The 25,716-nt window shown below is 36.1% G+C and overlaps 1 protein-coding gene across 1 annotated transcript in view; it reads right to left on the reverse strand.

The window, feature by feature from the left end:
• GPC5 (glypican 5) overlaps positions 1–25,716 on the reverse strand; it is a 725,946-nt gene that overhangs the window by 293,815 nt on the left and 406,415 nt on the right. The window contains exon 7 of the mRNA XM_074930948.1: positions 21,309–21,471. Coding sequence (XP_074787049.1) covers positions 21,309–21,471 — 163 coding nt within the window. The remainder of the gene's footprint in view (positions 1–21,308; positions 21,472–25,716) is intronic.

A 25,716-nucleotide genomic window follows, 5' to 3' on the forward strand; every position in this document is an offset into this window, starting at 1 on the left:
AATTAAATACTTTGTAAAGCAGTAGTCAAAAAAAGAATGAGAAGGACCACAGTCTGAAAAACCAGTATGCTTCCCTACATAATGCCATGAAATATTGCCACACACAACCTTAATAAAATATGTCATATTCCCCTTTCTCTTTGTAGGATTCTTATATATCTCTTAAAAGAGTATAATATGCTAATACTTCAGTAGGTGTCCTGTACATAAAGTACTGGTTTAACTGTAAAATGTCTCACTATTGTGGCTATTGTGAATTAAAAATTTCAAATGAAAGAATGTGCAGAAAATCTATTAATTTATATTACCCTTTGCCTTTTGGAACTGCGATTAGATTGATGTATTTTTTTGTTTAAAAACAGACCACTTGGAAGTTAAAGAGGTTGCAATGACAATCTGCTTCCTATTTCCCACATGTATACTACCTTTCATGAGGTAATAGGTATACATTGGAATAAAAAAAAAAAAAAAAAAAAAAAAGCTTGATAAAATAAGGTGGGTTTTTTTTTAAAAAAAATTTAGTCAAGTTAACTTCATCATTTGGGTCTTCAGATGTTCTACTTTCAATCTCAACTTTGACTTCTTTTTATCCCAGTGTACTTTAACAATTATCAAAATATGTGAGAGGAAACACTCCCACTCAAACTGAAAAATTAACTAAAAGTAAATGTGTGTTCTCTTGCTTTCTGCTTTTTATCTCTTATAATTTAATACAATGTTAGTGTGTATTGCATTTGCATGGCAAAGTTTTTTAGCAGGGTGCTACAGGGGTGGCTTCTGTAAGAAGCTGTGAGAGCCAGTGCCAGCTGGCTGCAAGATGGACCCACCACTGGCCAAGGCCAAGGGAAAAAAACCTATGCAACACCTGCAGCAGTAAGAGGAGAGAGGAGTGAGAACATGTGAGAAAAACAGCTCTGCAGACACCAAGGTCAGTGAAGAAGGAGGGGGAGGAGGTGCTGCAGGTGCCAGAGCAGAGATTTCCCTGCAGTTCATTCATGGTGGACACCCTGCTGAGGCAGGCTGTGTCCTTGCAGGCCATGGAGGTTTACGGTGGAGCAGATCTCCACCTGTAACCTGTGGAGGACCCTAAGCTGGAACAGGTGGATAAGCCCAAAGGAGACTGTGACCCCATGGAACCTGTGGACCTGTGGAGAGAGGAGCCCATGCTGGAGCAGGTCTGTTGGCAGGACTTGAGATGCTGTGAGAAGCCCACGCTGGAGCAGTCTGTTCCTGAAGGACTGTAGCATGTGGAAAGGAACCACACTGGAGCAGTTCATGAAGAATTGCAGCCTATGGGAAGGACTCACATTGGAGAAGTTTGTGGAGGACTGTTTCCCATGGGAGGCACCCCACACTGGAGCAGGGGAAGAGTGTGAGGAGCAAAGAGAGGCAGAGACAACGTGTGATGAACTGACTGCAACCTCCATTCCTGTCCCCCTGTGCTGCTCAGAGGGAGGAGGTAGAGAAATTGGGAGTGAAGTTGAGCCTGGAAAGAAGGGAGGAAGGGGAAAGGTGTTTGATTTAATCTTCATTATGTACTTTGATTTCATTGGTAATAAATTAAATTAATTTGCCCAAGCTGAATGTCTTTTGCCCATGCTGGTAATTGCTGAGTGATCTCCCTGTCCTTATCTTGACCCACAAGTTTTTTGTAATATTTTTCTCCTCCTGTCCAGTCAAGGAGGGGGAGTGATAGAGCAGCTTTGTGGGCACCTGGTGACAAGCCAAGGTCAACCCACTACATAGTGAAATATAGATAATTTCATAAAAAGGAGTATTCAGAAGTGGTCCATCAAAGCATTTAATTTTAATTACCGTCATTTTTTCTCACTATATTTACTAGTGCCGTTTTCCAAAATGAGAAAAGACTGAGAAATGGGCACAGCTGTGACTAAACGCTTCATCACAAATTATTTTGGATGCATTACACTTTTTTATAGATAAGCATTAAGATGAAACCAATGCAGTAAAAGCAAAAATAAACAGTTTATCATTGCAAAATTGATGTGTACAGTGACATAATATTGACTGGCCACATCACTTGCCCTACCTGTGAGTCATCAAAAAATTCTCTGTTGCATACTAAATGCCTCAGCCACACAGTACTCTGATTCATAGGTACCTAATATTTGGCAGTTCTGAATAATACATGGGTCACTGAACAGCAGTAAACATGGAACCCATGTGCTATAGTAAAATTTGTGTTAGGTGTTTGCTAGCATCAAAATTAGGTTTTTTGAGTTCTATTTTATTTTCAAATATACCTTCATTCAGAGGCATTTTTGGCTGTATGTAAGGTAGAATAAATCCTATTTTCCAGATAAAATTGTTGTAATTACTGTTAACAAGACCCTATGTTTGAAGCAGATGGGCTACTACGATTTATTTACTTTACATTCTTTGCCAAAATGCAAAGAAACTTGTGCATCAAAAAATTTGTGGTGGTTCATTTAAACCATAATTTTGCCTTTTAATTATATAAATATAACTTAACAATGTAAGTGCATTTTATAGCCTTAGCTTTAGGGTGCATGCTTAGTATTCACAAAACCAAAAGATGTAAAGATGAGATGCTGTGGAGAAGTAATGAAAAAGAGTTACCATGATAGGAAGCAAAACAAAAAGTCTTAGTGTGTAATTACTACATAACATTTTCATGGTAAGTCTAGTAAGAAGACTAAGGTTCAGTCCATAGGACCGCAATCATGTAAGACCATTTGCTATTATTAGAACAATTTCTTAAGTGTATTCATCTGACTGTTCCAGCAAAAAACATTTGATATAAGACTATTTAATCAAAATTGTAACAGGCAGATGATACGTGTATTGTAGTTGTGTCTCATAGTAATCAATAGTTCAATATTCTGTCACATGATTAAATATCCTTTCCAGTTCCTCTCTACATACTCCTCCACTAATTTGAAAGAACGGACAGAGTGATCGGCTAGTGTTTCATGAAGAGAGCTAAGAATGCATAAATTTCAGTGTTGTAAACGGCATCCCCAGTTTCCCCACCACCTGGCAGTGCTCAATGAGTCTTTCAAAACCATGGAGCAGAGACCAGGCTTTATTCCACATGGTAACTTCTGAATTTTGATGAGAAATTCTGTTATTGCAGCTAAAGAAATGAAAGGTACTTCTAACAGTGGAGATGCTAAGTACACTGAACAGGCTGAATAGATGTGCTGGTTGTAGAAACACTGTCACTTTTGACTAGTGGACAAAAGGAATGCAGCGGGCATGGGGTTTTTTGGATTTTGGTAAAGCTTTTGATACTGTCTCTCACAGTGTCTTTATGGATAAAATATTCAGCATACAGATAGACATACACATAACATGCTGGGTGAACACCTGGTGAAGGGTCAGGCTCAAGGAGTTGTAGTAAATGGTGTAACACCTGGCTGGTGACCAGTTACCAGTGGTGTTTCCCTGGGCTCATTTTAGGGCCAGTTCTCTTCAATGGTTTTGTCAATGACCTGGGCACAGGAGTTGGGTGCACACAAAATAAGTTTGCTGATAGTACTAAACCAGGAGAAGCCATTGATTCCCTCAATGGTAGAGAGGCTTTACAGAGAGGTCTTGATAGAACAAAGTGCTGGGCAATCACCAACTGTATGAAATTTAACAGGGACAAATACAGGAGTCTGCACCTGGATGGTGTATTCTTGGATGGATATATAGATTCAGGGGTAAGAGACTGGAGTGCAGACCTGAAGAAAGGGATCTGGGAGTTTTGGTTGATGTTAAGCTTAATATGAGTCTGCAATGTGCCCGGGCAGCCAACTGTATCCTGGGGTGGATTAGCGCAGTGTAGCTAACCAGTCTAAAGAAGTGATTGTGCTCAGCATTGGTGCAACCTCATCTCAAGCACAGTGTGCAGTTTTTGGGGTCCAGAATATAAGAAGGATGTCAGAATATTAGAATGGGTCCACAGGAAGGCAACAAACATAATGAAAGGACTAGAGAGTATGACTTAGGAGCAGCTGAGGATATGAGGGTACTAGGTTTGTTCAGCTTAGAGAAGAGGAGACTGAGGAGTGTTTTCATTGCTGTTTACAACTTCCTCATGAAGGGGAGCAGAGAAGGAGGCGATTTCTTCTCTTTGTTGTCCAGCAAAAAGACACAAGGGAATAGCTTAAAACTGCATCAGGAGAAGTTCAGATTGGATACTAGAGAAAAGGACTTCACTGTGTTCAAGTATTGGAACAAGCTCCTCAGGGAAGTGGTCATGGTGTCAAGGCTGTAAGGGTTCAAGAAGCATTTGGACAACGCTCCTAGATATATATGTTTTAACTTTAAGGTTGCCCTGTGTAGAGTCAGGTATTGCACTCAATAATCCTCACAGGTTTCTTCCAACTCAGGATATTCTGTGATTCTATAATTGACTGAAAAACCCTTCCTCTTTCCCCCAACACCACACAGAGTTAAGCCAGGCCTGCTTCTAATCAGGCAGAAGAATCAACTCTACATATTAGCTGATAAACCCACTTGACCTCAAGACATGAAGTCTGTATGTAATAAATGAAAAAAATATTTTTTTTTAACTGATAATACCTGGCATAGAATTTGCATTGTACGTTGCTTGTGATTAAGATTGTTTTTCCACATTTTGTAGCAGAAAACCCTGCAAAACTTAAATTTCAAGAACACATTTTAGTTATTCATTTGGTGACATTCACATTTGATACTGAAGTGTCCCACTGGAAAGCATACATGCACACTTTGAATATATTTGTTTACTTTCTTATGTAGGCACCACTCTATCTCTGAGGACAAACACTTAATTAATAGAGAACTTGTTCAAAGGAAGTGTTTTTAAAGTGCTTCCTCCTATTGTATTTCTTTATAGATTATCAATTTGAGCTTTTTTAACCATCAGTGGGGCTCCACAGTAAACTTACTGCCACTTCTCCACTATCACCAGCAAGTAGCATAGCTGTCAAGAGGTAAAATTTTCAAATTGTTCCTAAAATAAAATAAAATAAAGCATCTATTTAGATAGACATTTTTGGGAAGTATTTTTTGACTTCCCTGTTTCTTTATTGCCTGGGAAAAAGACTAGTTTCTAAAGCTAGTGATGGACTGCTCACTACAAGCCTTTTTTTAAAGAAAAAGAAAGAAAAAAAAAGAACCGTGACACTGCAGTAGATAGATGATATCAAACCTCTCTGCGATTAACTGGATGTAGAAGAAAATGAAATAGTAACCTAAGGAGACTATTTTTTTTTTTTTTAAACTGATTTATACAGTATATTAAACAGTGAGGAAATCCTTTCCAGAAAAACCTTTTAGAGAAAGAATATGTACTCATCTTTGTTACAGTGCTGTGGCACATAAATATCCAATCTAGTAAATAATGTACTTTTCAGTTAATTAAATTATGCCATAAAATAACTGTTATTTCCTTTAATTCTCAATATCTAGATGCTTTTCTTTCTTTTTTATAAAAATAAAAAATACTGTAGAATCTAATTTCCTTTACCAAATCAAGACCACATACTTTTATGATACTTACAGTAATACCTGTTCAGGAGCAATCAATCAGATGCTGTACCTGATAATATTCATACCCTTCTCCCCTGCTATCAGTCTTTGCTGTTTGTCAGCGAGTGCTATAGTGGCATCTTCTGGCATACAGAAGAATTAATTGCCTTGCTGTGAAAGAAGACTGTTATTAAAAGGGTAAGTTAAGAAACAAGTTTAAAGAACTGAAATAAAAAGCACCTGCTGTTCTTCAGTTATTCTGTTCATTCAGACCAATTGAAACAGTAATGAATGATGAGAAAATAAAATCTAGTTCTTTGATAAGTGGCCATTTGGGCATGAGAGTTTATGGGTGAGGCAACTGCTTCTAGGGCTATTAGTATCCTAAATAATGACTTATAATTGTATCAGTTGACAAAATATGACAAATGGTATTTAATTAGAAAAAGGACAAGCAATAAAAAGGGAGGAAAGAAGACAATAGATAGGACTGACTAGAACAGGAAAAAAAAATCTGAATATTCTCATTTTCAATCCATCTCTCTAAACATTTTCCTTTACATTTTATTACTTACATTTTAATAGAAATTGCTGCTCAGTAAAATAAATTGTTTATGGATTTGTGGATAATACGAGTTGTTAATGAACTGAATATTATATTTAATATTTTACTAGAAAACTACTTTAGAACTTCATAAAAATGTTACTGAGTTCATAGATTTTATCACAATCTCTGTAATTAAATATCATATTTTTCTTTTTTATGATCACAGAATCACAGAGTTGTCTAGGTTGGAAAAGACCTTGAAGATCATCCAGTCCAACCATCAACCCAATATTAATGCAGTTATTATGATATATGCTATGACATTATACATCACACATCTTGCTCAGTGGATTCAAAGAAGTGGTGAATCTTGAGAAGCAGATGCAGGAACTTCCTCAGTCCACTGACAAAAGACTTAATGTGTGATCACCAGCAGCTCAGTCCTGGGCCTTTGTCACTCAGCACAGGACATGAGAAGTTAGAATTTACGTCTAGCATCTATTGATTTTTTTTTCCCCTCTTCTGTGGAAGTTGTTAACAAAGGTATGAGTCACAGGACCATTTTTCATGATGTGAAGCTACTGGGATTTTGGTAGTTGGTGACTGTCTCAAAAGAACTAGTCCTGAATCTATCAAAAATACTTGGCATAGGAACGGGAGCAACTGAAATCCTGATCGGACATAAGCAGATCTGCAAGTGAAGTATTGTGTTGGGTTTGTGTGCCTGGTAGAGTTTTGGTAATGGGGGCAGGGGGTGACAGCGACGGCTCCTGTGAGAAGCTCTCTGGCTTTTACTTTTAAAGATGTGACGAAATTAAAAGTAAATTAAGAAGTCATGGAACAATATACTTGTTAACTTACTGCAGACAGAGCTGTAAAAAACCCATGATTTTTTGCTATCTGGCAGGCCAACCTTCCAAAATTTGCCCTTTCTGAAGTGTGAGTACAGCAGTAGACTCACAGTTGAGCCCACAGGGCTGTCCAGAGTGATGGCTCACAATCAGGGCTGGATTAAGCAGCAAGTGATTAAGATGAGCTGAGCACTTCCTCAACATGTCCACTTGGCCCCACTTCCAAAAGTGATTCCCCCTTGATAAGGACAGAGGAGTCCCCTGCGGTACCTGACACACCAGTGTCCAGTGTGATATTACACTGGTTTTATGTGGTCAGGTGCTGGCAGTGGGGGGCTGCAGGCATGGTGGCCTTTGGGAGGAGAGACCGGGGCTGCCTCGTGCCAGACACGGTTAGATCCAGTCAGATCCAGTGGACCCACCACAGGACACGGCTGAGCCCCACCAGTCAAGATGGTTGCACCTCAGGGAAAATGTATTTAAGAAAGGGCAAAATGCTGACTGGCAGTGTGAGGAAAGATGGGGTGTGGGGAGTGGGGGGGAAATGTGAGAGGAACAAGCACATAAACACCAAGGTGAGAGAAGAAGGAGAGGGAGGAGGTGCTCCAGGCACCGGAGCAGAAACTCCCCTGCAGCCCATGGAGAGGACCACAATGGAGCAGTTACTCCTGCTGCAGCCCATGCAGAACATCACACTGGAGCTGATAACCACACTGCAGCCTGTGGAGGACTCCATGCTGGAGCAGGAGGATGTGCCCTAGAGGAAGGTGCAGCCTGTTGAGAGGAGCCCATGCTGGAGCAATCTTATCCTAAAGGATAGCAGCCCATGGAGAGAACCCACATTGGAGCAGGGAAGAAAATGTGAGGAGGAAGGAGCAGCAGAGAGGAGCTGTTTTGAACTGACTGCAACCCCCATTCCCTGTCACCCCTGCACCACTTGGTGGCAAGAGGAGGTGAACTGGGAATGAAGCAGTGAAACTGAGTGTAAAAAGGTGGGTGACAGGGATCAGGTGTTTGTTTCTTACCAACCTACTCTATTTTAGTTGGCAGGAAATTAAATTAATTTTTCCCAACTTGAGTCTCTTTTCACTTGTGATGGTAACTGGTAAATGATCTCTCTGTTTTTATCTCCGCATGCTAATTTTTTAATCTTCTCATATTTTTTTAATCATTTGTTGAGGAGTGGAAGTGAGAGAGGGGCTGGCTAGGTGTATGGCAACCAGCTAAATCAACCCATCATGTCTATGTTAATATACAACAGAAGCACATTCAGTTTGCCTTAAAGTGTTGGTCTGTTAAACAGTTATGGTGAAGGGCCAGCATCATGTGTGGTTCAACTATACTGGGTAGAGGAGAAACAGCACCAGAGGATGGGCAATGTGGACAGCGTAGGCCACCTTCTCAGCTAAATGAATTTACAAACAATAGATGGTGTGCTTAGATTGCCTATATTTAAGGTCTAAGTGTCTTATGCATCTAAGTCTTGGAACCACCAGAAACTAGCACACTGTAAACTGGAAACCTATTCAAGATCCTTATTATATTAATTTAAATACATTAGCTCACATGTTTAATTATTGAATATGAAATCCCTGATGTGCACTTTTAACTAGCCAATGTTTAACAAACAATGTTTTAGTAAGTCTCAACTACTTCTGCAATTCTCAATGTATGATCAATATTTTTGCCTATAACTAGCTTTTGCTGAACAATTTGACTAGGAAAGTTTCACCTGAATGAATAGTTCCTTCTTTTTTATGCTAATGAATGATTTCATCTCTGTAAGGTATCAACACAATATGTACTGTTTATTTTGAAACTACTTCGCTCATATGTATCTTCTTTTAAGAACAACTCATTGCTTCCTGGTATTTTAGAAATAGTATTTTTTAACAGTCAGTTGTCTCCACTCTGTCTAACAACTGACATATTTTCTAAATGTCAGTGTTGCAATCTGTAAGACTCTCTTAATGGTGTTATACTTTCTATATCACTGTCACCTGTGTAAGTGTCATAAACCTTGTTTCTCACACCCTAAAGCTGGTCACAGAATCCACACTTTGGCCTTGGAGATGGAGGTTTACACACATCAGCATTTCTATTTAAGGCTATAAACACTGAAAAAGTAATAGAAAAGTGGTGTAACAGGCACAATAAAAGTAGTGAACAAGGGCATTTCTGCCTATTTCTCATACATCCTACTTTATTCAGACATCTCAATCAGACTTTTTCCTCAAAAAATCCTTTCTGCGGGCTTAATTTCTTATTCTTTGGCATTTTATTTCAGTCTACCACTGTTGCCAAGGCTATATTTTTGCTCCTCCAGGTTCGGCCCTGAATTAGTGGCATTAATTGACTTATATCCATAATTCTTAGGGCATTATTGATAATAAAATAAAAAACCAAGCAGTCCATGCCCTTCCCTGAAACCTGGCACACCTTTCCATATGTTCTGTCCATCATCACAATGTTCATAACTAGCCCAAATCATATGTCTGAATGAGAAATGTACCAGCTACTCAGCAGCTACTCAGGGAGCCCTTAATTTAACCTTGCGCTACAAAAGCAGTTACCTGGGAATCACTGCATTCAACATAAACTTGAGAAAGGAAGGCAAGTGGGGATCCATGTTCCAGAGACCTAATGGATTTGACATAAAAAATGCTAGTAACTATATGGCACCACAAAGGATGCTTTAGATGAGGTCTGTTATCTATTGAGCTGTGGCATAACCCTCTGTTTCTGCAACTGGGTAAATCACAGTGAAGCAGCAGATTTTTCACTTCGTTAAGTATGTCTACTGGCCTTAAGCAGAATCTGTTTAATGGGGCTTCCAGTAAGAAAAATTACTCATATTTAACATGTCTAATCTCAGTACTACTGGCCAACAACATCTGGCAGAGTGTTGTTCTACTTAACCAACCTTTGAAAACACAGAGTGGAATTTATTTATAGATTCACTTATCTACAACACAAGATCTAATGTGAGCTATTTCCTGCTATAGTCACTGGAAACACAGTTCATACATTTAAAAGAAACTAGTGAGAACATTCTGAAACAGACTCCTGACATGATCTGCTAAAATGACAGCATGTCTAGGCAAGTGACCCCACCGCTAAAATTAGATGTCTGATCTAGAGGGAAATCCTTCCAAGAGGATCAGGACACAAAGAATACCTTTTACCTTGCACTATCTTTTCCAGATATTTCTTCCTGTAAATTAAAAAAATAGTATTTGTGCCTATTAGTGGACTAATTCTAGAAAAGAGACATCACATTTGTGGGCCAGTTTGGAATTATAGAGATGTCTAACCACTTCCCTTTAGAAGAACAGAGATAAAGGAAACAGTTGCTGCCTTGCAAATACATTGCATAGGAGAATACAGGTCATAACTGAGTATTTTAGAATAGTTTCACCCTTCTTTGGGAAAGTTTTGCTGTTTCTTTTTTTTTTTTTTTTTAATATTCACATACATTTTGCAGATTTTAAGAGCTAGGTCTTGCATAGTCACATCTCCCCTATAGACTATTTTGAGGAAAAAAATAGTGCTAAGTTTCTGTAGCAAACAGAAATTAATTGATTCTCTTTTATTTAAAAGTTTTAAAATTACCTGAACATGAATTACCAAGATGCAGATTATTCCAGGCATTGGAGTTATAATCATTAATAGTGGAAGACGCAAATATGAAATTAATCTAATTTAAGTTTCTGCACAGGTTGCAGAGGGAACTCTCAGGAGATCACACACTTTGATTTTTTAAAGAATATAATAAAGACTGGAGACACATGACAGGCAGAAGAATTACCTTTGATTATAAACTACCTTTGAGTACACAGAAGTGTGACATTTATTGCGGTTACAATCTGTTTAAAAAATAGATTGAAAGATAAAGTTACGATGTGATTCACAACTTTGAAAAAGAATCAGATTCTTTCATAATCAGGTTACTAAATTTTTTTACAGTTCCTTTTCAATTCAGTGAAATAATTCATTTTTAATGTAATAGTCATGAAAGTTTTGGGTTGATATGGTTTTGACATTTATATTTCTGTGTTCTAAATCTAAAAAGGTAAACAGATAAAACAGATACCAAGACACTTTGATAACCAAACACATCATGGGATTCACAGTCATTCCCACATCCCTTTTGCACCAGTAACTATTTTCTCCACCATAGATGATGAAAAAAAAGAATTATTTCATCTAGCAAATGAGGCTTTTCAAACAACATGAACTCCATTCTACAGGTCTTACTGGCTGTATTTGCAAGTAGCCTCTCAATTTTATGTTGTAACAAATCATTAGTGATCTTGGCAATAAGACTGTAAAGTACACTGAAAAAATAGTTAACCTTTACCTAAATATAAGCAAAATGAAGTCAAAACCAGAGCAAAATAGTCTAACTTAGGCTAATCTAATTTTAGATATCTGTACTTGAGATACTGAAGTTTGAGGAATTTTTACAGTCACTTGAGAGAGAAATAAGGATTATTGGGTGCAATTCACGGCATCTTAACACAGGTGCTTAATGTAGGCCTAATGAATTTTGCCCTCATGTGTTTATTTATTTCCAGTGATACATGTTTATTTGTTTACAGTGACTATAAAAAAATCTAAATTTCATAGTTCAAGCACAGAAGTTTAAATTATAAATAGCTAATATGTAGAAAAATCCTGTCCCTGTATCTATCGATATTAAAGTAAGGTTACATTGTCAAGAAAGTAAAGTAATGAACAGTAGGGTATAGCTGTCTTCCAACATTCATGTTTAGATTTTGTGTGGTGAAAAGTTAGTTTTTACTGTAACACTGAAGTAGCTAATCAGATCATTTTAGGGAACCTGATAATCCTTTCAAACTGCACAGAGGTTAGTATTTTATTTTCTTTCCCTCAAAATAATAAGAGGAGTCAATTTCTACGAAAAAAGCCCTCTTACATATTCTTTGAAGCTGTATATCAGTAGAGTAGAAATACAATGGAAGAGTAAAAGAATGTTCAGAAGTGGATAATGAAAGCTGTCACAGACAGACAGCATGAGATATGTGACACCAACTGTGGGATGCTACTTCTTCCCCTCCCCCATCAAATAAAATTATATTAAAATATGGAATAAAAATACAGGGCAGGCCAAAATTCCAAAGTAAATATTCATTGTTTGCTAATTTTGTCTCCAAACCCAATATCTCCAAAATATGAACAAGAGTTTAAAGATCAATTTCCTTGTGACAGAATTAAAAAGTAACATTCAAAATTGTGAGCTCTTAGAGATAATAAAAGCACACATGAGGCCAACTGGAGATGAAAGTGACTCTTCAGAAGGTCTGTTTTCAAAAATACCTTGACTTTTGGATGCTTATTTGAAGTAAAAACTTATAGATTTTGAGGATTACACAACACCACTTAGAGAAAGGGATTGACATAAACACCGTTGCTTGAAAGGAACATATTTTTGTGGGAAAACTCATGATCATTTTTAATTTGCATAAAGGAAAAGCACATAAATTCTCATCCACTGAATTCATGGAAGTATTGATAGAAGAGTAAATGTGATTCGATCACAGTGCTCACAAGAGTTGTAAAAAATTTTCTTCAGATCCTTATAAAGTACATTTCAAACAACACATTAAAATCTTTTAAAATATTGATTGAATTAAAATCAATTATTAATAAGAAATTATTGAAATATAATATTATACAATGGTTCAATGAAATGATACATGCAGTAAAAAGCTCCAATTTTCTGGTAACTTCAGAATTAGTAGTATTATTATAAGGTAATTCCTTTTAAAATGTAATTAGAACTTTCTAACTCCTATTAAAATCATTATGTCTCTGGAAAATACAAGCTCCTATGAATTTAGTGAAATGACGTCTACTAAATTCAGAAAGAATTTGATCAGAACTCATTTAAAATTAAACATGTATTAGCCTTATTATTTCAAATCAGCAAGACTTTGCATAAACAGGAAGTGTATTTTGACTTGATTTTGTACATCAGATGCACATACAAAAATAAATAGAACATAATCTAAAGTAGATAAGGAATGGTAATGTTTTGTATTAAAAATATGCATTCTTTTTTTTAAGAGTTGGACACAATATCTTATTTTCCTTTGATGAAATACTCATAGTTCTTATCTGTTAATGGGATGAAATATAAATCTTTAAAACGTTGTTTTAGGTAAATAAAGACCTAAATTCAGGTCAGACATAAGTAGTTATTCTGGTTTTCCCCATATTCTAACTGAATGGCTTTAACCTTTTATGACAATTCTAGAGACTTAGCCTGATTATTAATTATCCTTCTCTAGTTTTTCCTACTCTATCCAAATAACTAGAGCCTTTGGACCAGAGAAAAACGGATTTATAATAGGTAAAGATAGAAGATAATGTACTTGGGCATAATCTGCCACTTTTTGAAGGACTAACCTTAACTAATTTTCCACTGGCTTATTTGAGAGGAATGGATTAGTAAATCACACAACTTTCACGTTACCACATAAAACATCGATAATGTTCTCATAGGCTAACATTAATTGGGAGGCTAGGGGTATCTCACCCTTCTTTCTCACAGAAAGACTGTCCTAATCTGAGCTCTTCTCTCTCCTATTGGCTTTTGAGGAACTGAAAATCTTTTGAAGAGAAAGGCTTATTGTAATCAGTACATTCCTGTGGAAAAATTACATTTCAGTAAATCAGTCTTTCCTTTCAGCAAGAAGATACATATTGTCAACACATATGAAGTTCAAAGATTTGTCTGTATGCTTGATCAAGTGTTGGCACAGAAATACATAATGATATAAATTATTGAAGCATAAAGAAAGCCACAGTGAAACACAAGTTCCAATGATGTCCAGAAAAAAAAAAAAAAAAAAATCACTTGTGGACTCCTATGCACAGATCTTCACCAGCCTATGAAGTTTGCATAGGTCAAGATATATAATGACATGAAGCATTGTATATGTATATGTACATGTGTATGTGTATGTATATGTGTATATGTATATATGTATATATATACACACATATATATCCATGTGCTGGATATATAATGACATGAAGCAGTGAGAGAAGAAACAAAATAATCCCATTTGAAATGACAAGTAAAAAAAGAGAAATGTTTCAAGACAACTTCTTTGTATCTTATCTTGCAAAAAGGTGTGACCTGTATATTCATATTATGCATTGGAAAAAAACAAATGACAACATTTCATTTTTTAGTTTTTTCCATTTAAAGAGTATTGACTCTCTTGAACATAATCTTTTGTCAGGAGTCTACATTTGTACTTTGTGAGTGGTGAATTTATCCTGAGTAATGGATTAAAGCTGTACTGTCAGATTGGATCCTTAATTCAAAAACAAATAAGGGGAAGTGTTACATAAAATTTGCCGAGGGAATTCACACAGAGACAGAAATAAAGTCAGCTAGTATGAAATTTTGTACTTTTCAACAGCACATTGCCTGATATTAACATGTTACACTCCACATGAATATTGTTATGACAAAGCCTACCAGAAACACAAAGAAGCTCAATTACTCTTCAAAGGTTTTAAGTTCCAGAAAACATTTAACAAGCATACTCACTGGTCTAAAACAATACACATCGGAGCAGTGTAATTATTACAAATGACCTGCATTAATAATATGAGGTTATATTTTGATGGGAATCGCCTTATAATTATACCACTAATTCTGAAGTTACCAGAAAATTGGAGCCTTTACTGCATGTATTCTTTCATTGAACCAACACTTAGAGTTACCAGTAAAGAAACATACTTTCCAGCAAAGTACCAGTGTATATTGCTTTCTTTTTTTTTTTTTTTTTTTTTTTTTTAATATTTCCTGAGGAAAAGGAGTAAGGTAATAAATGTTATATGTATTTATCTGGATAGAGACTGGTGTAAATGCTTTTTATTTCCACAGCAGTAGAAAGAAAGTATCCAGTGCTACTTTTACAAAAGTGTTAGAGTACACCACCTAACTATGGAACAAATTCCAAAATATTCTCACTTTTTAACAACTTTCAAAGAAACCCCTCCTGCCTACTGCTTTTTGCCTCACAACACTGAGCACAGAGGATATACTCTGGTATATCATTTGCTGATCTGGATTCTCCTGTGAAGGTTAGAGCTCTTCAGGAGCAACTTTTTGGAATAATCAGAGAAATACAGAATATGGTATTGTGTCGTCGAGGTATGATGCAGGTTGTGTATCATCTGAACTACCTTTAAACTAATTGGTTATACATAGGAATAAAGTTGACATCCTGGAGAATATAGTCACTTTATGTGGAAATGGACTAATAAAAGCAGAATTTATCATCCTGGAGAATAGTGGGGCTGTAATTAACCAGGCAGAAAGGAAATCTCACTCCTCTCCATGGATTCATTCACTTCCTTCTAACTTTTCCTTTTCACCAGCAGTGGCATCCTTCAAGATGTTTCCTTGGATAGGGGAAAATTCTTCTGATTAGTCTTCAAAATATGTAGACCCTTTTGAACTGTCTGAGCCAACAAGTTACATAGTGAATGAAGAAGTCATACACCATTTGCTTGTTTTACCTAATTTTAGGCCAAAAAGCACAGAAGCAATTACAGGGAACCAGAAAGCCGATTAGAGGAAGCATCTTTGCTCAAATATACCTGACAGTGAATAGTATGTCAAGTCTCCCACTGTGGACTATAAAATTAATTCTGAATGGTACTCCTATGAACTGTGGGAGGTAAAAACACCTTCTAAGTGAAAGCATGTTTTTGCCTGGAATTTGTGCAGAAGTCACAGCAGGTGCTACAGCAGGGCAAGGCGCTCTCTTCTTGCATTTCCATATGGGGTGGATTGTTCTGTAAGATCCCTCATTTTCTGCGTGTCTTTCAGACATGTTCTCTCAAAGACAAACACTAACTATAAGACAGAATTATGAGACAGGGAATACACCCGGTCTCTTTCTGGAGAATTTTGTAAGGTTAAAAAAAGTTTGCATTTGATTACATTAAACTACATCAAACACCATCATTAAACATAAGTTCTTCCAGCTAAAAAGGAAGCAGTTAATCATACCCATTCCACAAAACATAATAAAATATCTGATTATAAAATCAAGCGTTAAAAGTTAGTACAATATTTAGACCAAGTTCGGTGTTCACAGCAAGAGGTTTTTTTTATTAATTTTTAATAGAATTGCGACGTTCTGAACTGAGTGAACATATAAAGAGTGAAGTCATGTAGCCCTTCTAAAGATACCTGAAGAACAATTCACATTGACAATGGGGGATTAGGAAGAATACTGTTGTGTGTAAACAAAATAGAACCTGAAATCCTACTCAGACATAAGGGATCTCTTCCTTTACTGAGGTAACACGGAATGCAGATGAGAGTTTAAAACCATGTAAGAAGGCAAACATCACAATGAAAATTTTATTGCCAGCTGTAAGTAGTTTTGGTCACAGAAGATGCCATCAGAATCAGATTGGAAAAAAAAAAAAGCAACTATATTGAAGGGGGTGAAGGAGCAGAAAGAGCAGAAAGAATGCTTGAGACTTGAGAATGAAGTATAACATCAGATAAGAGACACAGACTGGTGTATTTAGATCACAGTACACCCTTTTTATATGAAAATCACAACATAAAGCCTTTTCCAAGAGGTTTTATCTCTTGCATAATCTGAACAAGAAAATATACAGACTAAGTAGTCCTAGAAATTAAATATTTTGGAGACTTTTCCTCAGACAGGATGAATATCAGGTGAGAGAAAAATAAATTTAAAAAAAAGTGAGACACAAGGTTTGCCTGCATATACCTAAGCACAAAGACACTCTTGGTATTTCTACATATATGAGCCCTGAACTAGGAGATCTCTGGCTGTAGTAAAGAAACACCTGCGTTGCATGCTAAAATAAGAAAGACTAAGCAGTGGTAGAGTACTTTTCAGTAAATTAGTGGTCTTGCTAAAAGTCTTATGAGAGTTTTGATAGATGATATTTATTACCTCAGAGGAGTGATATCAGGATTAGCCCTTCCTCACAGAGCTTTTTGAAAACAGATTCAAATCAATATATAGGTGATAAGTATTTGTTGTTATTACCTCTTGCATTCTGCAGGGGTTTTTGAGGAGGTAATTCATTGTGACACATGAAATAGTCCTCCAGGAGCTCCTGGGTTAGAATAGAATAAAACTAGCAAATGAAGTGTCAAGACTTTATACTACTATTTATTTTATACATTTAAAGTACACTAACCTTTCTAGTACCATTCTTTCAAATAACTGCACCAATTTGCTATATTTTAGAAGTTCTTATGAAGAGCAAAGCAGTCAGCACAATTATGGGGCTTTGACATATTGAATGTAATGTAAGGATTGACTGATATAAAACACAGAATTTTTCAAAATAGAACATATTTTAAGCACTAGTGTAATGCTAGGGCTATCGCTTCCGAGTCATAAATACCAAAACTCTTCACTGGTCTTCCGAAGCCTAAAGCCTGTCACCACACATTTGTCAGTCTCCAACACTAAGTGAAAGCAATTCTTACACCTGTAGCACTGAATGTAGAAATAAGTCATCTTCGACTTCAGAGACTATGTGTTCACATAAAACTGCTAGTGTTTTGTCTGGCAGAAATATACCGTCTTCCTTCCCCTCTGTTCCTTCCTGGTCTGAGGATCATGCACATGTTCAGAAGGTAAGGACATGGCATGAAAAAAAAGGCAGATGTGTCTTTACACTTTATGCAAAGCTATTTACTTAAAAGGGCTATTTCTGTACCATACTTTATCAGTTTATTAAGATCATGGATTTGTTGCAGACAGGATCATTTCCTTGTTGAAAACGTCTGGAACAGCCAACAAAAAGGAATCTAGGCTTTGGCTAGGACCTCCAGACTCTATTGTAGTAAAAAATAGGTAGCAATCCTCTTTTGTTTCCTGGATGATTAGGAGAGGACACAAATTTGCCTGAAAGAAAACACTGTAAAAAGTTTCTTTGGTGAGAAAAATATAATACTATCTGTATGTCTCCATGTATCAAAACAGTATAAGGTAAAGTTAATTAATCATGTGCATAATGGATATAATTAAATGTGTATGTTACTAACCCCCCCAAAGAATATTTTTTCATGCATTTTAATGTGACACTTTAAAAGGAAATAATTATTAAATAACTTATCCATTGTATAAGTCATAATTCTTATTTGACCTTCAAAAATCATAAATGCATTATAAAGTCCTATAACAATGCATATCTATGGCAAGAAAGTAAGTATCTGGTTTCTGGAGTTTATGAAAACTTCTTGAAAGTTCTTTTTACTTAAAAGTGCTTCTTAGACAAAATGACTGTAACAAGAGTATGTGTTTAAAACTGCAACACTAAAGGTTGAGTTCATGTTCGTATTGAAACTATGTGGTGTTTCAGTTCAATCCTGGTGTCATTCATCTGTTTTACAAGTCTATCTACTGTCACCCATTTATCAACATAGATGGAAGACTAAGTCTCTGTACTATAGAGGAGTGTGGCCTACATTTATGTTTTGTTTGCCCTGCCTTATTTCTGCCTTATGTCTTTATGGTTGGAACATATTAGAAGTTAACAGCAATGAAATGCTAGGCCACTGATATTTCTAATGTGTGTAATTGTTCTTCTGCCATGACTCCAAAGTTGCTCTATGGACATTGGCCAACTCAGTCCACTGTGTCTCTACCTGTACAGTTCTACCACAGCTGAGGTCTGCTTTTTAGTTTAAAAATGTGGTCATGTTACACTGACAAGTTAGTGTTCTATAATGCGTAGAAGTAGAATGTAACAGTGGAAAACCTGAAGGATGATCTGTTATATACCAGAAGAAACAAAGTAGTATTGTACAGACAGTAATTCTTGTGCTTGACTTCTGAATAAGATTACAAGCATCTGCAGATCAGAAGCTTATGAAGGGTTAGATTTGAACAAATCTAACTTTTTGATCTTGCTCACACTGCAAGTGTGAATTTTTTTCCTTTTTATAGCCGTTTATTTAGGACTATGAAAATGAGTTTCTATATAACAAGTCAAGTTTAGTTGGTCTTACATGACATATATGATAAAATAAAATCATATCTAAATACAGAAAACTACTAAGACATTTCTGGCTATTTGTATGCAACTTAAAAAAAATGAGATGCACAAAAACGCACTAGATAACAAAATAACATTGAGGATTGAACATAATGTAGCCAACCTCTAAGCTTAGCTGAAGTTCAGTCATGCTTTTCAAAGAGCAGTAAGCAATATCAACGGAGTAAATCTAGCTTTTCAGTCTAAAAACAAGGACTTCAGGATCTGACTTAGTTTGAAATTGACACTGGACACCTGAAGCTAAGAAAATCCCACCAACTTAAACCATGATGATGCTTATCTTTATTTTTTTAACTCTAGTTCCTCACATAAAATCATAAGTCTTGAGAAGATAATTTTGTTTTCTTACTAAAATATATTTTACTTTTTAAACTTTCAGTTTCATTTCTAATTCCCAAAATACTACTCATATATCACAATGATGCGAAAGAAGAATTGTTTAGGTTCCTATTTCATTTATCTTACAATTTATGAAGAAAAATACTTTCTTTACCTATACTGTAACAAAATTCTTACAAAATGGAATGTTTTAACAGTTCTGTTGAGCAGAAAATGCATGTCAATAAACATGTGTGATACCCCAGAACAAAGTAGTTCTGTCTAGGACTCTCTGATACACGTTCAAGACACCTTTTAAGGTGCATTCCAAATGATAAATGCATGCTAGCAGAAATCCTTAAAGTCACAGCAGGTCATCAAATGTACTAGCAACTCAAGATATATGCACAAGAAATAATATTGAACAGTATGGACTTATACTTTTGTCCTGTAATATCTTAGAAAAGGTTCAAATGAAACCGAATTACATGTAAACATCAGTATGCCTAATATATAGTTTATAATTCTACAGATTTGTAATACATGTTGTATAAAGAGAATAAGAAGGCTAATTATATTTTTTGGCAATTTGAAGATTACACAAAATATATCAATATGAAGAAAATTCAAATGCAGTAGAAGAGGGTGAAGAAAAATGTACCATTCTTGCAATTCTTTTGTCATTGAATACTTTTTTAATAGGCCTAGTCATATTCTAAGATTATTTTACAGTCTTTCAATACAGTAGAGTGTCATTATCAAATAGTTATATCCAGTATTCCAAAGTACATCTGTTTTTAAATTATTTGATGTATAACTTCCTCTTTCAAAATTAAATCTTTAATAGCACTCCTAGGAAGTAAGTGTCCAAACTCTTTTGTTAATCTCTTAAAATCCCATCTAGAGAAGCTATAGCAGGACTTTAAAATGTATAGACTAGCTATCAGTGCAACAGTATCTTAGGCTGATTCCAAACTGACCTGGTAAGAAATGCCCCAGAATGCTCAGTCTCATTTCTCCGATTGTTTACATCAGAATTGAGCAAGCATACACTACAGCTCTTCTATGGCTATATTTCTAAATTGCTGTCAAGTGAAGAAGGATCTGGGGTTCTCACCTGAGCTTGAAAACATGAAGCACACTCAAACTCAGTAAATATAGTAAATTCAGGGATTGACACCAACCTTCACTTCTTACCTATAAGTATTAAATTTAGCAGTGTAAAGTACAGGGGGGGAAAATAAATAAATAAATAAATAATCCCAAAATGCAAATTTAATTATACCAGGTATCTATTCCCATCATCTCTGCCTATATTTCTACACTGGGAAGAGAAAGAAGAGATGCTGAATAACTTCCTGATTCACAGAAGTAGTTAAGTTACTTGTGCTTCAATCCAATTGTTCATGCTTGCAGTTCCATGCCACTGAAGTTCACAAATTATTTTTTGAAGAAAATTGTTACAAATGTGTTTCAGAGAAGGGAAAAAAAAAAAAAAAGAAAGAAAAAAGAAACAAAACACAGAAACCAAAATAGTAAGAAAAGCGGAAAGATGTGTAAGAAGTAGTAATGGCATTGATGCTGAGTGCTATAGTACATTGGTTCTAATAGTTCTCTATAAAATTCAGCTACCACAACTAAACCTTGTATCTTGCCATAGTTCCATGAAAAATAAGAACAATTTCTCCGTTTAACTGCCAAACCTTTTATGTTAAAGAAGTAACTCACAAGGACATGTCATTGTAACACCTTTTATTTGACTAGAATACTGTGTTGAGGTCGGTCTACATTATGTCAAATATGTCTTAACATGTGCAACAACGAAACTGATACTCATATTCATACCATGCTCTTAGAAATCCTGTAATTGCAGTTCTATTTCTGTAAATCTTGGAAAAATTATACCCACAAGTTTTCCACACCTTTTCCAATTCTGTATTAGTGGGAACAATGCCAGTTTACTGTTTAAATGAATGAAAGAAACAGAATCATGGACTTACAGTCTGTAATTTTCAGGACTCTCTTGACTTCTCCGCTTCCTGATCCTCTGCAACCATCTTCATCATCACAATCTCCACTGATTTGTTCATCTACACCTCCACCACTGCCTGTTTGTCGGAGATCCCATTTATCATATTTAGGAAATGATTTGCCCTGCAACAGCTGAAAACAAGATAGAGTCTGCAAGTTAACAGTACAGATGGAGAACTTCCGTGAATACCCAAAATGTCATATGTCTCTCTAGTAATTATCTGATTTAAAAAGAAAACTCCAGGATACACAGAATGAAAATTCTTTTTTTTTTTTTTTTTCGCCCCCCCCCGGTTTACAGCCAGATTTAAAATAGTGGTATCTGGAGATGTATATTTAATTTTTAATTTTTAAAAAAATATTAAATGTTTGTGTCTTTATTGCTAGATAAAAAAAGATCAGGCACCAATTCCTGGCCAGAGGCCAGGAATGGATATGAACACAGAAACATAAAATAGTTCGAGTTGGAAGGGACCTGCAGTGAGCAGAGACATCTTCAACTAGAGGTTGCTCAGAGCCTGTCCAGCCTTTGTTGTCAGGGATAGGGCACCTACCTCTTCTCTGGGCAACCTCTTCCAGTGTTTCACCACCCTCATCATAATTTTTTTTTTCCTTATACTTAGTCTAAATATACCATCCTTCAGTTTAAAACCATTACCTCTTGTCCTATAAAAACAGGTCCCACTAGAAAGTTTGTCTCCATCTTTCTTATAAGCCCCCCTTTAAGTACTGAAAGACCACAGTAAGATCTCCTGGAGCCTTCTCTTCTCCAAGCTGAACAACCCCAACTCGCTCAGCCTTTCTTCATAGGAGAGGTGCTCCAGCCCTCTGATCATTTTTGTGACCCTCCTCTGGACCTGTTCCAACAAGTCCATGTCTGTCTTGTACTGAGGACTCCAGATCTAGACACTACTCCAGGTAAGGTCTCATGAAAGCAGAGGGGCAGAATCACCTCCCTCAATCTGCTGGCCGTGCTTCTTTTGATGCAGCCCAGGATACAGTTGGCTTTCTGGGTTGAGAGAACACATTGCCAGCTCATGTTCTCAGTCCTTCAGGCTAATCCCCTTTAGAGCAGACAGACAGCAATCATACTACATAAGAACTGGCCCTGGATCTTTTCAGGACCCATGTGGTGTCCACATGCCCTTAAGTTATCATTTTCTGTGAATTTTTCAGTTTGAAATATTTGGAATAGTACAAGAGCTGTGCTGCAGCTCTACAGTGGTGAATTCAAATTGTACTTCTTGTGTGCTCTGGGTGTGTCACATGGGCATCTGGTAGAAGTAAAAGGAAAAGAATGTGTTGGGACAATATCAAATGCCTGAACAGGGAAGAGCAGACCAAGCTAGTACAGTTCAAACCAGTGCTAGCCTACACAGATTTATTTTCCTAATCACATCCAGACATTGTTTTGGGTGAACCTAAAAGGTGAACAAGGATGACCTAAAACAAAGCAAAAGGATACCTGATACTAGACTAAGCAGTGTAGGTGAGTTGGATCCAGTACACAAGCTTGTTCTTTGGTTTCTTTTTATTTATTGCTAGAGACACGAGCAATGATGCCAGCATGACCAGCAAGACCATGAGTTAGAGATCTCAAAGTATAAATAATTTGTCTGTTCTCTTGAGCAGAGCTGAGAAATCACCTGAACAATGTTAATCTCATTTATCAAATGTACAAATGCTGCCATCCAGCTTTTTAAGTGGTAGGACTGTCATACATTACATACTCAATGTGCCCTATGCCCCATCCCAATTCAGTTCAGTTTACATATCAGATACATACAAACATATCTGTAAAGAAATTAGTTCCTACCAATGTTAAGAATCCTTATAACTTTATCTAGTCCAAAATATCAGTTGGTGCAGGCTCATGCATTGCACTTGCTTCAATCTAGCAAGACCTTTTTACACTGGACAAGAATTCACTCACTCAAACTCTTTAATTTAATAATCAGATGTTTTTTTCTCCTGGAAGTAGCTATTAGTTAGTTTGAAACAGACTCAATGGTGTTATACCTTCAAAAACATTGTTGTTTTGTTGTTCAAGCAAGATACTGAGTTCATATTTTTGGACAATATACTCAGTTTATTTACAGAGTATGGAGTCACTTCCCAGACTATTTGATCTGTTAAGTGCTGTTTGCTGCCCAGCAAAAATATTTTAATCACTACTACAAAGACATCACTCAGATAAAGTTCAGTAGCATTAGAAAAGCCACTTGCAACACTGTATAATAACAAGAGAATGCTATTCACCCCTGAATCAGCAGAACCAATTTATGCAGCACTTTTGATTCAACAGTTTTATTGGACAATCATATGCTACCTGAAAGACAAGCTACTTAGCTAAGAGAAAAAAAGTTCTTTTGTATAGCTGCCCTGCTCCCTGCTCATTTTGTCATCTGTGCCATACTTCTGTCAACATAGTATTTATGGAAACAAAACACAGCCAGTTTAATGAACTACAATCTGTTAAACAGGACAATTTTCTTACTTTTTTTGCCCAATTCAAATCATGACACAGCTCTAAAGCCAGCTGTATGATAGAGTACTCTTTATCCCTGAGCTCTGTGGCATAAATGCGGGAATGAACCTCCAGCAAGACATTTTTTCAAACAAGAGTTGCTGCCAAAGTTTCCATGGTATAGTACATATGTATATGCACACACATTTTTTCAGCCTGAGAACATGCATCCCTCTCTATATTTTGTATCTCTGTCTTAAAAATATATTGACTTAATAAGGTCTTTATATTTTGCCGTTTCTTTAAATTTCAGCCTAAAGTAGTGTTCTCATTCCTCTTATTTTTTCCCTTTCTCCTTATTGTGTGTTACTGACTTATGACCAGAAATCTGAAAACCTAGACAATCCTACTAAATTGCTTTAAATGTAGATTCAACACTGAAAATTGTTCTTCAATTTTTTCCAAACTTTTCACTGTACTTGAAGTTGTAGAGATTAAGGAATAGACAAGATCATTTGTAATTTGGGTTTTGTTATTCTCTTCAGTCTCCTTAATTGTACAGGAAATATTGTCTCCATACAAATTCACAAATCTCCATGCTGGTTTTCTACTAAGCGTGGCTTAGATCTAACATAAATTCTTTGTTAAATTTATACAATTCGTGTAATTCTTCAAAGCTAGTTTGATTCAATTTAGAAATGAAGCAAAAAGGCATTTGGAATTATTATTCTGTTGTGTTGCAATTTTTAGAAAGCTGTTATTTAAGAGGGAAAGAAACAGGTTATAACTGAAGAATTTTTTGTATATACTTACTGGGTATTTCAGCCGAATAAGGAGGATTACTAGCTGTATACTGTGTGCTCAAAAAAACCTAGCACAATAAATGTTTTTCACTTTGTATCACAGGCTAAAATTATCTCTTTTTCTTATAGGTGTCCAAGAGAGTTTTCCATTCTATCAAATTTCTATCTTTAAAAAAAAATAATGCTGTGAGTTTAACCATGCATCATTGTCTTTCAATTTCAATGAAAATAACAGCAGATACAATTGGCAACCATATTAATTTGCCTGAGTTATGGCAAGGGTTAGGTTACCAGAATTGTGAGCTTGCACTAGGCATGCTAATATTCCAGGCTAGATTTGCTGGATCTTTCTCGTAATTTTCATGAAAGTTTACTGAAGTGATTTTGATATCAAAAACATGTCCTCTACTGATGGCATTTCATTTTCACAGAAAACTCATGTTTTCTTACCACTGCTGTGGGACACGTGCACAGGTGAATGATTTGGCTGTAAGCCAACTGAAAGGTCCTTGGAAGTCTTTAAGTTCACACCTTGCCTATGTAGCTGTGGGAAACTGGGCCTCCAGTTTAGATCTTTCACTGCCCAATTGCCTAAAAGTCCCTTGGGATTTTCACCGATGGCTTAATGGAGCACTTTCTTTGACAGCAATTCTGAAAAGGGTTATAAGCCAAAATGTACCCTTAATAATTTTTGTGAAATTTCATCTTTTAGAAAGAAAATGCAGGTTTACATGACAGAAGTTACATGGTTGTGATAAAGTACTTAAAGGGTTTTGTAAATATATGACATTACTATATAACTTTTCAGTAAGAAAATGAACTGCCTACAGCAGCTACAGAGGCATCTATAAGGGTATCTGAAGCTTCCTGACAAATCTTAGAGCATAAGCATTATTAGAAGAATTAGCACTAAGAATGTTTGGTTGTTGTAGATTCCCACAGGGTTTGGTAATTTTTTGAGATTATTTAAGATTTTTATCAATGACCTGAAAAGCAGTATAAACCAGAAAATGGTAATGATAAGCGTTTAGCTGCTACAAGGACTAGAGAACTATTAAATAACAAAGAGAAGTGAAAAAGTGTCTAAGAAAATACCTCATCTGGTAA

The sequence above is a fragment of the Athene noctua genome, chromosome 1 (assembly GCF_965140245.1).
Source record: "Athene noctua chromosome 1, bAthNoc1.hap1.1, whole genome shotgun sequence".
In the NCBI taxonomy this organism is placed as follows: domain Eukaryota; kingdom Metazoa; phylum Chordata; class Aves; order Strigiformes; family Strigidae; genus Athene; species Athene noctua.